This window comes from Mustela erminea, chromosome 7, assembly GCF_009829155.1.
Source record: "Mustela erminea isolate mMusErm1 chromosome 7, mMusErm1.Pri, whole genome shotgun sequence".
NCBI classification, from domain to species: domain Eukaryota; kingdom Metazoa; phylum Chordata; class Mammalia; order Carnivora; family Mustelidae; genus Mustela; species Mustela erminea.
This window is the reverse complement of record NC_045620.1, coordinates 26,192,531-26,209,762: the sequence shown is the minus strand read 5'-3', so window position 1 is coordinate 26,209,762 and position 17,232 is coordinate 26,192,531. Positions and strand designations below refer to the sequence as shown.

The window sequence follows — 17,232 nt, the reverse complement described above, 5'->3', positions numbered from 1 at the left end:
GAGGGATTTGATCTTTTTTTTTTTTTTTTTTTTTTTTTTTTTTAGGATTTTTATTTATTTATTTGACAGAGGGAGCACAAGCAGGGGGAGTGTCAGGCAGAGGGAGAGGGAGAAGGAGACGCCCCACTGAGCAGAGAGCCCAACATGGGACTTGATCCCAGGACCCTGGGATCATGCCGTTAGCCAAAGGCCAATGCTTAACCAACTGAGCCACCCAGGGTCCCCGAGAGGGATTTGATCTTATCACACAGCATAGTAGAGATTGTCCTGGGATGTCTAATTGAATTGCTTACTCCTTATAGGGTGTTCCTGAGAAGAAAGTACTTCCAATCACTGTCCCCAAGTCACCGGCCTTTGCACTGAAGAACAGAATCCGAATGCCCACCAAAGAAGATGAGGTGATTCCCTGGGATAGAGGGAGTTTTCTTCCTTCTACTTTATCAATTTAATTTAAGCTTTCTTCTTTCTTAAGCTTAATGGAATTCAAAGGCAGTCACTCTCATCTGGAGCTGTCTTTAACAGCGGGTATATGAACATTTGGTCATCTTTTTTGCTCCCCCAAGAGCAAAGTAGTTGGTAAGGGTATGAATCTTCTGGCCTTCAGTAGTGACTGGTTATACAACTAATTGGATGCTTATCCATTTCGGTAGCTTTGAAAATCAACCTGTCATAACTTGGATCAAAAGTTGATAAGCCCTATATTTTATTTTGCCTAAGCTATTGTCACCATTCAGTGAGGGACTTTTAAAATTCACACTGAGCAGTTATATCCACCCTGTCTGATCTCCACTAACCCGAGGGTTGCTAAGGTTACTGTGTGGTGATAGTTCATGAAATTGGAATACATAAACTGTCATTGATCAGGCTAGTTTCTTGTTACATCTCCCATTTTATCTATAAATATCCAGAGTTAGGGTAATTCTATAGCAGATCTCAAGCATAAACCTTTTTATAGGTTCATTTGAAACTAAAATACACCGTAATCTTATGTTACCAGCTTGAACCCAAACAACTTACTTGGTCCTATTCTGGGTTTGGCAACCATTAACTCCCAGTCACATGTTTTAGTGGAGTCTGGAGGCTGGGTCAAAGAAGAGGCCAAGGTATAAGCTTAGGTAGTACCTCTCCTCTGTTCTTTATTTTGTTCACATTGTTTGATCTCATTTCGGTTTTACAACCTCCCTTTAGATCCTTTCAGAGTAATTGTGTTAGTCCTTTATCAAATGCTTTCACACTGGTCTCACCCCTATGAAGTGGTAGATGACTTAGGTATTATCCCTCTTTGGTAGAAAAGGAAGCAAAGACACCTAGAAGGTTGAGTGACTTGCCTTAATTAATGATTTCTCTCAAGTACTGTCTTTGGACACCCACATTCTGAGGAGGCGAGAGAGAGCTTATGTCTAAACTATGGTTTTTCCCTTAGGAAGAGGAGGAGCCGGTAGTGATAAGAGCGCAACCTGTGCCACATTACGGGGTGCCTTTTAAGCCCCAAATCCCAGAGGCAAGAACTGTGGAAATATGCCCTTTCTCTTTTGATTCTCGAGACAAAGAACGTCAGTTACAGAAGGAGAAGAAAATAAAAGAACTGCAGAAAGGGGAGGTAGGTGTTTCCATTTCTACAAGTACATAATACTATTCTTTGATCTGTCACAGATAATCTTTTATGTTACACTTCTAGCTATAAAATCACTGACTTCCTTTGATCCCTCTAAGAACCTTATGAAGTATAAATAGGGCAAGTTTTTAATAACCCTTCTGGCACAAGGAGATTAAGTGACTTGCCTATGATCATGTTGCTAGCTATTGGCAATATTGGGAGGATAACCTAGATTTCCTTTTGAAACGCTTACTCTTTCTGCTACACATACCATACTGCTTTAAAAACTGGCCTTTTCTATATTTCGGATTCATCCACGTACTCTGGAGTAACTCTTGCTTTCTGGCTAGAGAGACCTTAGGATCTTAAATCTTGTGTTTTCTTTTCTGTTAGGTGCCTAAGTTTAAGGCACTTCCTTTGCCTCATTTTGACACCGTTAACCTGCCAGAGAAGAAGGTGAAGACCACAACTCAGATTGAGCCTTTCTGCCTGGAGACTGACAGAAGAGGTGCTCTGAAGGCACAGACTTGGAAACACCAGGTGGGGGATGGGGAGAGCAGCTAACATTTTCATTGCATCATTGTTGGTTTGTTAGAATAGGTAGACCCACTACACAGAAATTTATCTGAAAACTAACATACTGGATCATTTCAGGGACTCTCACTCTAAATCAGGGGTCAGCAGACTTTCTGTAAAAGACCAGATAGTGGGGCAACTTGGGGTGGCTCAGTCAGTTAAGTGTCAAACTCCTGATTTCAGCTCAGGTCATGATCTCAGGGTCCTGGAATCAAGCCCCACATCAGGCTCCTCACTCAGCAGGGAGTCTGCTTGTTTCCCTCTCCCATTGCCCCTTCCCCTGCTCATGTTCTCTCTCTCTCTCTCTCTCCTTCTCATAAATAAATATTTAATAAAAATAATAAAAAATGAAAGACCAGGTAGTAAATATTTTAAATTTTGTAGTTTACATATAGTCTCTGTCACATACTGTGTGTGTGTGTGTGTGTGTGTGTGTGTGTTTCAACCCTTTGAAACTGTGAAAACCAGACTTAGCTCAAGGTCTATACAAAGAGGGATTGCAAGCTGGATTTGGCCCACAGACTGAAGTTTGCTGACCTCTGCTCCAAGTGATCCATCTGGGGAATGTGAGAACTAAAAGGCTCTTTTTGCATCAGGACTCTAAGATCTCATCTGTTTCATCTATTAGATTTCTTCCCTACGTGTTTACTCCTCTCTGTTAGTACTTTGATAAGAAATAGTATGGTGAGAATAGATCCTCAGTATGGAGTGCTGTTTTCTCAACATAGTATCCTCCTTTGCTCTTTGTAGATGACAGGTGATTAAAAACAATTGGTTGTTGGTTGGTATAATTGGGATCTAATAATGTGCTATTTGGAAAAAAAATTACCCTGAATCCCTAAGTTTGTAAGTGTTTTTATATCATCACTTACCCTGGATTGTTCAAAAGGAGCTCTGAGCTGATCTTTCTAGGAAGTCAAAAGGTGTGATTGCTTACATGACTACATATAAGTCCCTTGGTGGTGGTGTTCCCTAGGAAAACTTAGGACTGTTGTTTTGGAAGTGATAGTGAATCTGTCTTTCCAGGACAGATTCATAAAATGTCTGTGGGATATTTCCTATAATAAGAAAAAAAAGATTTTAAGTTTTTCAAACATACACAAGAGGATAGTATAATGGTAGAGAGGTAGAGAGGATAGTATGATCTTCTTCCATGAACCTGTCAGTTGGTTCTATAGTGATCAAAACATGGAAAATCTTATTTTATCTGCATTTCTACCTACCTCTACACTGGATATTTCTACCAGCAAAAGATAACTTTGAAGCGAATTCTAAGTATCATTTTAATAGCAAGTAAAGATATGTATCTTTATATCTTCAGTATGTATCTTTAAAAATATAAGTATAAAAACCTCCATAATACTATCACACGTAAAAAGATTAATAGTAATCTCTTAATAGTGACAAATAGTGTTCTTACATCTCCAAATCTCTCATTGAATTATTCAAATCAGAATCCAAATAAAGTCCACATATTGCATTTGTTTGATAAATCTCTAAGTCCCCTTTTCTCTGTAGGCTCCTCTACTTACATATTACTTGTGCAATAAACTGGCTTGTTTGTCCTATAAATTTCCCACAATCCCAGTTTTGGTCATTGTATTCCCATGGTGTTATTTAATATATTCCTGTTCCTTCTGTATTTCCTGTAAATGAGTGGTTAAACCTAAAGGCTTGATTAAATTCTGGTTAGATTTGGGGCACCTGAGTGGGCTCTGTTGGTTAAGCATTTGCCTTTGGCTCAGGTCATGGTCTCAGGGTCCTGGGATTGAGCCCCGTGTTGTGCTCCCTGCTTATCGGAAGTCTGCCTCTCCCTCTCCCCCTGCCTCTCCGCCCTCCCCCTCCTCTGCACCCTGCTCATGATTTTCTCTCTCTCTCAAATAAATAAGTATAATCTTTAGAGAATATTCTGGTTAGATTTTGGGGGGGGTTGGGAGGGAGAATACTTTATAGATGATCGCATCCAAGGGTACATAATGTCCACACATTTATTTTTATGTTCAGATACGCCTTAAAAGTACCTAAAGATATTTTCTAGTTCTCCGTGGATTCCAAGGTTATCAGTCTGATCTACTTAGTGTAAAGGGGGTTTTAACTGGGGTTTAAATGAAGTCATCTCCTGCCTTTATTGATGAAGCCATTTAGAAACGTTAGTTCTTAAGCCACTGAGGCAGCAGTTCTGGAAAATTGTACTGTTGCTTATCTAACAGACATTCTTTCTAACAGCTGGAGGAAGAACTGAAACAGCAGAGAGAAGCAGCTTGCTTCAAGGCTCGTCCAAACACCGTCATCTCCCAGGAGCCCTTTGTTCCCAAGAAAGAGAAGAAATCCATTGCAGGTAGTATTATATGTATTCTTGGGGGATCGGGGCAGAATTGTCAGACTTCCCGGGGAGGATGCTAGGACTCCGTTGTGTCAGTATCAGCTGTGTCAACCAGAAGCATTTGCCTTTAGAGGATCTAGTTGTTCTCTTCTTGGACCAGGTTTTTGGTCTTTGTTGAACCATGCACCTGTGCTGAATTTGCAGCCTATGTTGGGGCCAGATTCAGAGAACAAGAGCCTAGGCAAAGGCAGCTGGCATTTCCACAGCAGTCATGGACTTTAGTCACCCAAAGAGTAGTAAGTAAGGGAGGAAGAGCCATGACTTCTTTCTGGAGTCTTCTTTTCCATGAAGCAAGCCTTAGGTATAAAACGCTTCATTCTTTAAAGCACTAGGTAAGGTGTCAGAAAATGGATTCTTCTCCTACATCTGTCTCAGAATCACCGTGTAGTTTTGAGCAAGATATTTCATCTGTATGGGTCTTGCTTTTCTCTGAATTAGATGGTTTCCAGGAGCCCTTCCAACTGTTAAAATCCTAGGACTTTTTCTTTGTGGTATGTTCCTCCTTTCTGCTGACAGGGCTTCCCTAGAATTTAGCCTTTCTGTTGCCGGGTGTGTCTGTGCCACTTGCTGCATGCAGGGGGCTGGGTTTATGCAGGTCGTGCTTGTGCACCAATATTGTCTCTGTTTCTGTACTCAGAGGGCCTTTCTGGTTCTCTAGTTCAGGAACCTTTCCAGCTGGCCACTGAGAAGAGAGCAAAGGAGCGGCAGGAGCTGGAGAAGAGAATGGCTGAGGTAGAAGCTCAGAAAATCCAGCAGCTGGAGGAGGCCAGGCACCAGGAGGAAGAGCAGCAGAGGGAGGAGCTGGCCAGGCTACGGAAAGAACTGGTAACTGGGCAGCATTAACACTGACTAACCTAGAGTTGTCTCTGTTTTATCTGTACCTTGCCTTGTCCCAGAAAGGATCTATGGTGGCCTACCAGGACATATCAAAGATGAGTGAAGGTGGAAAATCACACAAACCAAGAACGGTGGCAAAATTGTGATGTGAACAATGTTAAAGATGTGCACATTGTGATCCATGTGTCCGCTACGTTTGAGCCTTAATTTTGGCTCTTTTTAGAAACCAACCTCTTGGTTACAAAACTCACAGTGTTCATGAGATACAAACAAGCTAATAGTTAAAAACAACAACAACAACAAAAATTAGTCTTGATACTGAATTCAGACAGAATTTCTTCTGGGGGGTCTTCATAAGGAGGATATCATGTGGTATAACATGCACAGTGATGCATTCCTAGGATTTATTTATTTATCTCATTTTTATTATTTCCTTTACACTTAAGAAAACCGATGTGGGGCTCCTTGCTCCGCAGGGAGCCTGCTTCTCCCTCTGACTCTGCCTGCCACTCTGTCTGCCTGTGCTCGCTCTCGCTCGCTCTCTCTCTGACAAATAAATAAATAAAATCTTAAAAAAAAAAAAAAAAAGAAAACCGATGTGGTTTTGCAATTAGACAAGAATATGTAGGTAGGGAAGGACATGGGAATTACGTTGCAACTGCATTTTCATTTTTCTCTTAATAATTTACTCAAATTTCTTGGGGTTATAGCACCTATTGGTCCATGTGACCTTCAATGCTAACACTAGAAAAATGATTTAGATATTAAGTTATCCAGAAAGAAAACTTAATTTGCAGTTAGGACTTTTTCACTCAGAGGGCAGCAAGGTGCATTCACTGCATTAATGAGCAAAGAGACAGTTTCAGATGGAACTTCATGAGACTGATAAAAGGAAGATTACATAAATACATAAGTTGTTGCAGTTTTGTCTCAAAAGCCTAGGCCAGCAGCTGTTAGAGCTGTTGGCAGAGATGACTTTGGCCTCGGGAAGGTCCTAGGGACAAACTTAAAGGGACTAACTTGTTGGAAAAACCCAAGTTGCCCTTTGCTGATTGGATGAAAAAAATGATACAGTTCCCACTCTAGATATGCTCACAGAACCAGCCTTTTTTCCAGCCTGAAGTTCTTTGATTTTTCTTCAACACTCGGTACTGCTTCTTGTATTTGTCCCCATCTTCGAGGTGTTACTTAACAACGATTCTCGGTGTAGGCCGGTACTGGTGTCAGCGTCCTAAAGCACAGTTCAGTCGATGCTATTTAGCTCTCACTAACCTGACTTAATTCAGGATTGTTTTAGACTGCCCAGAAGGAAGGCTGGCTTTCTCCCAGCAGCCCTTCCTGGTTATGGTTTTTCTTTATTTGTTTGTCCATGGTTTGGGTGACTATTAAGACTTGATAAGTTTAAGATTGTACTCTGGGAGGTTTTGTTTGTTTGTTTGTTTGTTTGTTTGTTTAAACATACAGTGTATTGTTAGTTTCAGTGGTAGAGTTCAGTGATTCATCAGTCTTATGGCACCCAGTGTTCATTACATCCCATGCTCTTCTTAATGTCCATCACCCATTTTTCCCAGCCCCCCCACTCCCCAGGCTGATGGGTTCTTAACATGTATCTCTTTTCTGCTGCAGTTGTGTACAGCTCGGTTAGCCCTAATAAAAAAACAATCAAGCTCAAGCTGGAGTTAGGCTTGATGTTCTTTGGTGCAGACTGAGGGACCCCCAAGACCTGAACAGAAACCTACTTGGGCGCAAAAGCTCACGTGCTTTTCCCTTATGCTGTGTTGCATTTTTTACCCCCTCTTGGATAGTGATTTGGATCTCTTAAGACTATATAAACATTTTCTCAAGAAGAAAAAAATAAATGAAAACAACTATATGCATAGTTCTCTAACATCCTGATCAGTGGTAATTCTCTGTCCTTACTCTGCAGGTGCACAAGGCAAATCCAATACGCAAGTACCAGGGTGTGGAAGTAAAGTCAAGTGACCAGCCTCTGACTGTGCCCGTTTCTCCCAAGTTCTCCACTCGATTCCACTGCTAACCTGAGCCGTGAGCTGCAGGCACCACCTGAGAACAGGAGCTGCTCTTTTCATCAAATCAGGAGCCTTCTTTCCTTGTCACCAGGGCATGGAGAGAACCCATTTCTCAAGACTTTTACCTGCCCATGCCCAACAGAGTGTACCTGACAAGTGTGGACTCCAATTTTGTTGAGAGTTGTTTTCCTACGTTATTGAGACTAAGAATGAGACCCAACTGATGCATGTCTTGCTCTGACTCCATGTGATTTCCTTTGAACCATCAGTCAACCTTTAATATGAGTCTTAACTCTGACTAAGTTTGAAGTTTCTGTATCAGCACAGTATATACTCTCTGTTGCCTCTTCACCCCCCTCTCCCTTTTTTTCTTTTTAACCAGCAAATAAAGATAGTTAAATACTAAGATAGGATTTAAGTCATGGCTTTCCTGAGGAACAGTCAGTGTATCAGATTCTTTCCTCATTTCTGCCCCAAATGAATTTAGAGTCAAGTAGACTGTCTCTACAAGGGCGGAAGTCTCAATTGCACAGCCACGAGGAAGACCATGGACCGACATGGAGCCTCATGGCATCCATCGGCAAGTTTTGGGGCAGAGTTGCTGTTAAGGCACGTTCTTCCTTGTCAATGCTGATAATAGGGGATGCTGTCCAGTACACATTTTAAGTCCTCCAATAAATTGGAGAGGAATAAATATGTTTGTCTTCCCTTCCCTGATTTTGTTACTTCATGTTTTTAATTCTGTCAAGCCCCCTTGGAGGTCACATCTTATTGGAGAAATGGGTACTTTGAGAGGAGGAGGGTCCAGGAAGATTTTAAAGCACAGGCTCTGTCCTTAGAGGAATGTGCTTTGTAACGCTTTTCTGGCCTTCCTTATTTTGTTAACTCCCTTCCCGGAAATACTCTGGAATGCAATCCACGTGTGTTATGCCTTTATACAGACCTGTGCCTTCTTTCCTAAATGTGTTTTTTCTCATCTGGAAAATTCCTTATAAGGCTAAAGTAAAATCTTTTTCATAAATCCTTCTTTGAACCCTGACCTCTGCAGGCAAGAATGAACACTTCCTTCTGTGTGCCTCTCAAATGTTTCCTGTATATATCTCTAGTAGAACAGTTATACTGCTGAATTACTTGTTCACAAACTGGTAGAGACCCAGATATCTAAAATTTTCTTAGTCTTTGAAAATAAAAAATTATCTTAGTCATCTCTGTATTTTTGTAGCTGGCACAGAATTTGCTAGATCCATGATAAATACTGTATTTTCTCTTACACTTGGCCTTATTTATGAACTGTACTCTTCACTAGTCCTCTACTTCTGAGCTAAAGGATATAAGAGCATCCATATTCAGCCCAGGCCAGTCCTAGGCACTCTAGAAGATAGTAAACTTATTTTACATTCCTTTCATTTATTCATTCAATGAGCATTATGAACAGGCTGTTGTAGACTTGGTGACGGATGATAAAGCGAGACATGATTTGCAGATCCCTGAGCCTCCTGAAGACCACTGACCAATGCAAGATATAATTCCCTTATTCATTCCCATAAGTGTAGATTACAGGGCCATACTTACTCATGCAATTCATTTAACAACTATTTACTTGGCGCTAAGTGTATATACCTTGGGACCACTTAGTCTCTGGGAGTAGAACAATGAACAGAAGAATGGAGCTTACCTTTTAGGAGGGAAGACAGACCATAAGCAAGCAACTGTCCTCTCTCCTGTCATGTAGAAAATGTTTCTCTGACAACCATGTGGAGAATAGATTGGAATGGGTTGGGGCATGTAGGTGAGAGTTAATAGGAGCTTGGGCTGGGGTAGCAGCAGTGGAGTTGGTGAGAAATGGTTGGGTTCTGAGTGTATCCTGGAGTTGTAACTGGCAAGACTTGATATATTGGACATGGTGTGCGAGAAAGAGGGTAATTGAGGAAGGTACATAGATTATCTGTCCTGTGAGAAATCCAGTTCTACCTCAGTCCTATCTCATGGATTCGTGGAGGGTTTTCAGTGTTTCTGGTCACCTCTTGCTTGGGTTTTTCTCCTGTTCACCTCTTGAGCCCCTCTGGGTCTGTCTTCTGTAACTTTCCCCGCTTCTCTGGTATCAGCAGTTTTTGACAGTTCATGGTCATTCATATATTTCCATCTGGTATCAGATGTTTTATGTATTTCACCCATTTTTTAAATTTTTAGTCATTTCAGGGAAGAGAATAAATCCAACCCTCAAAATGAGGGTCCTAGAAAGAGCATTACTGAGAATTATGGACCTACTGGATCCTTCTGGATTGCCCTCTTAAGACAGGCCTATGTCGGGGTGGTAATGTGTGACAGTCTTGGAGAGGCAACAGAATGAGATTACATTACTTCAGAGCAAAGACCTTAAAACTGAGATGCAGACATCCATTGCCTCTTGCTCCCCAGAATTCCTCAGTTTCCCAGCAGCAGGCTGTTTCTCCTCAGCTCCGTCTGTCTAGTACCCCATTCTCTTTCAGATCACCTCACATGATCCTCGTTTCTAATAGTCTCCCATTTCCTCCAAAGCTCAAAATTTCCACTTCTATCTTACAGAGGAAGTCAGGTTCTTTATCCCTTCCGGCCATATTCTAGTGGGAGCTGCACTTTCAACACCCAGAATTTGCTCTGAAATTTTCCTAAGCAAAGAACCTGTCCTCTGATAGGAATTTACTGAATTTTACTGAGAAATCTGGCTGTCACACTATGCTTGGCAATCTTACAAGGCTTCTAGCTCATGCACACATGCCGATGGTTAGCATTCCCACAGTTTCTGGGAAGGACTTTGTTTTCAGCGTTGTTTTGACTTGGCCATGGTTTCCCATTGCTAATAGTCTCGTGCTCATTAACATACATGTGAGCTTACTGTTCACTCTTACTGTGGTCGGTCGTTTTGTCCTTGTGTGATTGCTCTGTTGCCATCTTGACTGCTGTTTTATGCCTTGCCGGTTCTTTTCCACAGAGCTGTGTCCCTGGAAAGTGGAGCTCGGGCGGTAGGAGCTACCGTGGCAGCCACTCCAGAGTTTAACGGAGAGGACACCCATATACAAGACATTGGAACAAGACGAGATGTGACTGAGTAATGTGAGACACTAAAAGTACTGAGGGAGTTCAGAGATTGTTTTTGGAGATGAGGCTGCCGTGCTTAAAGATGTTCCTTTTTTTTTTTTAAGTAAAAATTGCCAAAGGAGTATAGTATGTCTTTTGGAAACCATTAAAATAATATAGACTGTATAGAATAAACCATGCAAGTCTCCTTATTTCCCTGCTCCCATTTCCCAGGGGTACCCCATTGCTAACAGTTGCGTATTCTTCCGGAAGGTTTTTATGTAACACGCAGATTTCAAGGGCATTTTTCTTTTCTTGTAATAATAAGATTGTAGCATTCCGCATTTGTTTTTAATTTGCTCCTTGAAACATTGTACATTCACATGGTTCAGAATTCACAAGCTACAAAGGCGAAGTCCTCCACCTTTTCTCCCAACTGTTCAGTTCCCATCATCAGAGATAGTGCTGTCAGGCGTGCTCCTTTGCAGGGACAGTCACCATAGTTGTATTTCTATCTCCTCTCTCCTTTAACTTTTATACAAATAGTATCATGCTTTACAGTCTGTACCTTGCTCTTTTCATATGTGTTCTGGATTGAATGATGTTCAGGCACTACCTTGGGCCTGTTCTGACTTCCCCCGACTGAAGTATGTAGCCTCTTAGGAGAACCTAGTGACAAGGAGGCAGACTTGGAGAAGAGTCTAGATCCTCTGCAGATATCCTAGGCTAGTGACCTGAGGTTCCAAGGACTCGAGGACAGGTCAGCAACACCTGGTCTCCCATCCCCTCCTGGCCTAGCTGAGCCTTGGGGGCTTGTTGGCCTGGGTATCTGGTGAAGCCTGTGCATCTCCTTGGATAAATCTCGACATTGCTTCCTTTTCAGTTCCCTTCTGAATCTTAACTGCTGAGAAAGTTCTTCATTGCTGAGAGTAGCAGTTAAAAAAGCTGTTAGCCACGTGGCTGGGCTCCGATTTCTGCAGAAGCAGGCTGAGTTACAGCGTGGTGGTGCGGATCCAGGTAGGAATCAGTCAACATTTTGAGTCCTGAGCTGCCATCTGCCTTGCAGCCTGCTGGGATGCTCAGTTTAGACAACATATAAAGTTTCCTGGATACGGGACAAACCCAGGCCTATGGAAAGAGCAGGAAGGTTAAAGTGTGTGGTACTTTGAGTGGTGACGAAGGCGTAACCAGGGAGCTGACATGTTTGCACCAACGCCAAGAATTCCAGGACAATTTGTTATCCAGCTGAAGCCAGTGTAGTTGCTACAAAAAAAAAAAAAAAAGCCTGGGGACAAACATACTTTTGCCTTGTTTCCTTTGTCCTCTTGCATACCCACTCTATTTTCTAGTGCTGCCGTGAAGGATACGGACATTGAAAATGTCTCATGGTATTTGTTATTTTCGTTCTTGCAATAGAATAACAGACAGACCTCGGGTCAAAGCAGGGCTCTTATGTGCTGAGGGTATCAGCTTCCTGAAACGGTTTGGCAGATGCTGACATTCCACCCAGAGAAACCATGGTTGGAGGGGTAGGAGAAACAGCTTAGAAAACTCTGGGTTTTATCAGAAAATATTTCACCAGACTTAATTAACCTTGACCTGAAGACATCAATTACCTTCTGCCTTGCCCTTAAAATTTTGTTAGCCAGAAAGGAATAAAAACCTGGCCTCTCTGATGTGCTGAGACCCATGTAGTTACGGGACTAGTATCCTAGAACATCCCAGACAAGCATGTGGATGTGTTAAGAATTGTAGCCAAGTGTTGTTTCTCTGCTTGTTTTGGCACCAAAGCTATTCCCAGGTTTTCTTTCAGGAGCAAGGGTGGGAGACGTAGTTTTCAATGGGTCAAGATACAAAATGGAGTCAGTGGTCTTAAGCAGTAATCTGAAAAACAGTTTGGGGCAGCATTTTTCAAGCTTGCTTGGTGGTAAGGAGAGTTGAAAAGTCTCTAGCCTGACACTGACATGCTCCTACCCAGGAGCGTGTGCACACAGTCACGTCCTAGAGACATGCTGCTAAGTGACTAGAAAGTGACAGAATTCACTCTATGCAAAAATATTGGGTGGGTTTTACAACATTTTTTTTTTTTTCAGTTTTTAAGGTAGGGTTTATTGTTAATCAAATACCATTCAGACAATACCTGGTAATAGGAACAAAGAGAAAAAAATACATCACTCACCTTGATCATGGTACACTTTGTATGATCTGTTTTTTTCTTGTATGAAGCTTTAGTCTGTTTCTTGACACTGAAGGGTTTTCTCTACCACTGAAGAGTTTTTCTTACCACATTTATATACTTGCCTGGGATGTTCTGGTATGTGTGTGTATATATATATATATATATGCATATCCTTTCATATGCAGAAGCTCTATGGTTTGATATCATCTCATATATATATATATGCATATATATATATATATATGTGTGTGTGTGTGTGTGTGTGTGTGTGTCACTTAGCATAGTAGCAACTCAAATATATTTCCATATTACTGCATACTTTGTAAATGCCAATTTTAACAGCAACATACTGTTCCATTGTTTTGAGTTTGCTTCTCCCCACTGAAAATGCTTGTTTTGCAAAGAATTTTTCTAGACTCTATTTATAGGACAGATTTTTTCATGCCTCTTTTGTATCATGTCTGTCTCTAAACAAAATGTTTCAAACCATTTTCAAGCTTTGTAATTAAAATTTTAAAAGAAAATATAAACTCCTCCCAAAAGTATAGTTAATGACATGATCCTGGCATACACATTTGCAAAATGGAAAGCTCCTTTTAACTGCCGTGATGTCCATGTTACCGGCCTCATGCCTAGAGAAAGCGTTTACTGGCCTTTGGCAAAGCGTTTCCGGAGACAACTCTCATTATGTTATTTAAAGTCTTAGAACTCTGCGTTTTCAGACAGACTTACATAGTTGATTGTTGTCTCCAAGCCTTCAGATCAGATTTGAAAAGAAGACACCCTTTGTCTTTTTTGGAGTTAAGACCAAGACTGATGTGTCTTTGGGAAGAGTAGGGGCAGGGAATCCAATCTGACTTCCGTCACTGACACACTGCGTGACTTGTAACAAGTCACTCTCCTTTTCTGGACTTGAGTTTCCACTTCTGTCAAATGAGGAGAGTTGGAAAGATCAGTAAGGCTATTTCAACTTGAGTATTTTCAGAATTTTTAACGGACCTTTTGTTCTAATCACACCAAGCCTACTTTCATATTTATATTTTTCTGTAGCCACCTGCTCCACCATTGCAAGAGGGCACCTCTAGGGAGCTCTCCTGCCCCTGGATTACCATTTGAACTTCAATGAAGTATGTTGGAGACCAGTGTGCTGTCTTGTTGAGGACTTTCCAACGGTTGTTCTGGAAGCGGAAATCTAGCCCAGATCACTCCAGGGGACTAATCCCCGAATAATGTCCTCTGACACACACACATATTTTCTGATGTTTCTCTTGACCTTGGAACTGGTTAAAGACTGCACAGAATGTTCAGTGAATTCTTACTACTGCAAGGAAGTCCCTCCCATCCTTGGCTTTTCCAAGATGTGAGAATATCTAGTAGTGGTTTTTCTCTTGTTGGAGGCAGTTTAAGGACATCACGGTAAAATGGATACCTTGCCTTGTTGCTCTTCTGTTTCTCTCCACTGCAGTTTTCAGTGTTCATGGTCAAGGGGACTCGGATTGCTTTGGGTTAATTGTCACAAGGTTCAGGAAGAACACAGCAGTCTTTAGTGGATAAAACCCCGGATTAGGAATTGGGAGAGTGGCTTCAGGCTTTCTGACCTTGAGCATGTCATTTTGAATTCTCTGCGTTCAATTTCCTCACCGTAGAAGTTAGAACGATGTCTCTAGAAAGGACCTTTCCTCCTGCTCTTTGGAGGACAGTTTGCTCCCAGCTTTAACATGACCCAAAGGCACTCTGAGCAGCAACGGTGACTGTCACATTGGGCTCTTATTCTCGTTGGCTAGTGTGACTCAGTGTGACCACACTTGAGTCATATGCTCAGTATTAATTATCAGAGGGTATGTGTCACCAGGGGTTGCCAGAAGCCCCTGCTGTTTGCCCAAAGCTAACAACCTGACAGGACGGGGCCAGCAGCTGCGAGTTAACCACCAGCAAGAGGAGCAGAGAGACCTCTCAGAGACTCCATGGGAGTTTGTGCAGGCAAGAAAGGAGAGAGATTTGAGTTGAGCCTATAGAAATCACCCTTACTGGCTGGAGGTTGATGTCTACACTGGAGGCTCACTGATTCTGACAGCTCATTAGCCTTTTTCTTTCCCTTGTAATTTGTTACAGCAGCAGTAGGGACAAACACGGGAAGCCACCCAGTGCAGGCACTCAGAGAGGAGTGGGAAGGGGCTGCCTGTACCCACTGCCCTTCACGGCTTCAGTTTTTGTGCAGCTTCTTCTTGAAATACTAGCTGTAGTGACAACTGAGCGTTTCTGCATTTTCCTCACCACATATAGAACATTCCTATTACTCAGAAGCCTTAGGAAAATGGGTAGGAATTAGGCTGCAAGCTCAGCAGTGGGGGCTGGGGAGAATGTTCCCTGGGACTGCAGTCCTCTGGGGGCGTTCTGTGGATCCGCAGACCAGCCTCATGAGTTCCAGAAATGTGAATTCTCCAGCCGCATTGCAGACCTCCTGAGTTGGACCCTCTGGATGTGGGGCCCAACGATAGGTGTTCGAACAAGCCTTCCAGGGGACCGACGCATGCCCAAGTGTGAGGACCACCGTGCCAGGAAATAGACGTGCATGCAGGTCCTGAGAGACAACAGGTTTCCCAACTCGGAGGCTCTATGGGCTGGGGAGTCAGCAGCCATTCTCTCCCACGGAGGCCAAACAACAGGGGGTCTGGGGGGCCAGAACACCCTTCTCTGCAGCTCCCTGGGGTGTCACCTTTGTGAGGTCTGCCCATGTGACACGGGAGAGCTGCTGATTCGTTGAGTAGGTATTTACCTCCCTAGCCAACGCTCCATTACCAGAATAAAGGAGAGCAGAAGGCTTTTCCATGGGGCCTTCCAACTAGTCATATGACAGATGAGGAAACTGAGGCTCCATGTTTAAATGACTGTTCCCAAAGTCACATTGCTGGGAGGTGGCAGAGTGCGGATCCAGGTCTGTCTGCCCTCGGGTGCCCTCTGCCCCGCACCAGGTGCATCCCTTAAGCAGAGCCAGCTGTAGGGGCTGGGCTTGTTCAGGGGCTCCTGGCTCTTTCTGGAGCTGGAGGACGCTTGGTGAGAGACCACCCCCACCCCCACCACATTGGGTGAAAAAGAGATTGTTTCTCTCTACTTCCAGGACCAGCAACTTAGGACTTGGGAGCAAGTATCCTGTGAAGGTTGCATTTGGAGCTGGAGCCCTCACTCAGCTCTTAGCCTTGCAATGGGGAGCCTCCAGCAAAGCGTCCCAGGGGCTGGGAGGCAGGTCGTCTCTCCCCACTTTCACCCAGCAGGCATGTCCTCAGACCGTGCTGGAGGCTTGGGTTCCTGTCAGGGAGGTGGCAGCTGCCAGTCAATAAAGTCACAAGTCTTGGCAGGACTGAATGCTCGCCAGGGTAGGTCAAAGGGCCAGAATGTGCTTTGCCCCAGCCCCCTCCTGGTTTGGACGCCCCTGGCCATCCCAGGCACAGCCGCTCCTCGCACCCCCCGGTTCTTATGGGGACCCAGTTTAGCAAATGGACCTCAAGTTTTATAAATAGCTCAATGGCAGCCAGGGAGGCCATCCTGTGCAGCAGGACAGAACATGCATTCCCAGCTTTTTGAGCCATTTCCTGGGCTCGCGTGACAGGTGTAACTCGTTGTGTGAAGTTGAATTCCTTTCGACTCCCAGGTCTCTACTCGGGACTTGGGTCTTGCTTTTACTCTTCTGTGTGTCTGTGTTTGTCCCCTGCCCCCACTGGCCCTGCCCTCCTGAAGTGGTGCTTCCAAGTCTGCTCCTGGGACGTTTCCTGTTCTTGGAACAGCTGCAGCAGCCTGGGGTACCCTCCTGCTACTTGATCCTATAGGGAGGTGTCCAGTGGCCCTGGGTAATTTTCAGATGACCTTGTTCCTCTGACGTCATTACCTGGCTATTTTTGGCTTTGCTGTTTATGCTGCAGAGTTGGGCTGAGACGGGGGAGAGGCAGAAAGGGGAGGTTTCCCATTGTCTCTGGGCCCCTCCAAAGTGGGAGTCCTTGCTCTTCAGCACTTACAGAGCACCTGCTGAATGTCGGGCCCTGGGCTACCAACCTGATGACGAGGTCTCAGTCTTTTTCACTCACTCACGATTTCACTCTCCAGTGGGCATTTAGTGGTACGGAGTTGTAATTAAGCAGGAGAGCTCGGGAGCTGAACTCATGGAACTCATGAGGCTGGTCTGCGGGTCCACAGAACGCCCCCAGAGGACTGCTGTCCCAGGGAACAATTCCCCCGGCTGGGGTTTACATTCCGATGCCCCTGGAACCCTCTCTTGGAAACCTTGAGCAAATTATTCCTCCATGCCTCGGTTTCCCCTTGGAAATGGGAGTGAAAGCAGTATCTACTTCATCAAGTTGTTCTGAAGATTAAGGGAGTTAGTATGGCACATGATAAACACACAATAAGTATTCGTAACCATTACTTCATGATGGCACCCTTTTTGCACTAGGTCCTTGGAATACAAAGTTGGTGGACACGATCCCTGTCCTGAGCTGGATCTGGATCTAGATCCCCAGAGCCCCAGATACTAAGACCGGATATACCGTCCGCATAACACATCAGAAGAGAACACCCATCA

General features: G+C 43.6%; 1 protein-coding gene across 8 annotated transcripts in view; it reads left to right on the top strand.

The window, feature by feature from the left end:
- The window catches only part of TPX2 (TPX2 microtubule nucleation factor), a 70,783-nt gene extending 62,147 nt beyond the window's left edge, over positions 1 to 8,636 (top strand). For 7 of the 8 annotated variants that reach the window (XM_032351054.1, XM_032351053.1, XM_032351048.1 and 4 more), the window contains exons 12-17: positions 303 to 398; positions 1,424 to 1,600; positions 1,991 to 2,137; positions 4,400 to 4,511; positions 5,194 to 5,381; positions 7,321 to 8,636. In XM_032351054.1, the coding sequence (XP_032206945.1) occupies positions 303 to 398; positions 1,424 to 1,600; positions 1,991 to 2,137; positions 4,400 to 4,511; positions 5,194 to 5,381; positions 7,321 to 7,431 (831 nt within the window). In that variant the 3' untranslated portion in view covers positions 7,432 to 8,636. The remainder of the gene's footprint in view (positions 1 to 302; positions 399 to 1,423; positions 1,601 to 1,990; positions 2,138 to 4,399; positions 4,512 to 5,193; positions 5,382 to 7,320) is intronic. The other variant, XM_032351055.1, reaches the window with a different exon arrangement.
- Positions 8,637 to 17,232: the final 8,596 nt, after the last annotated feature.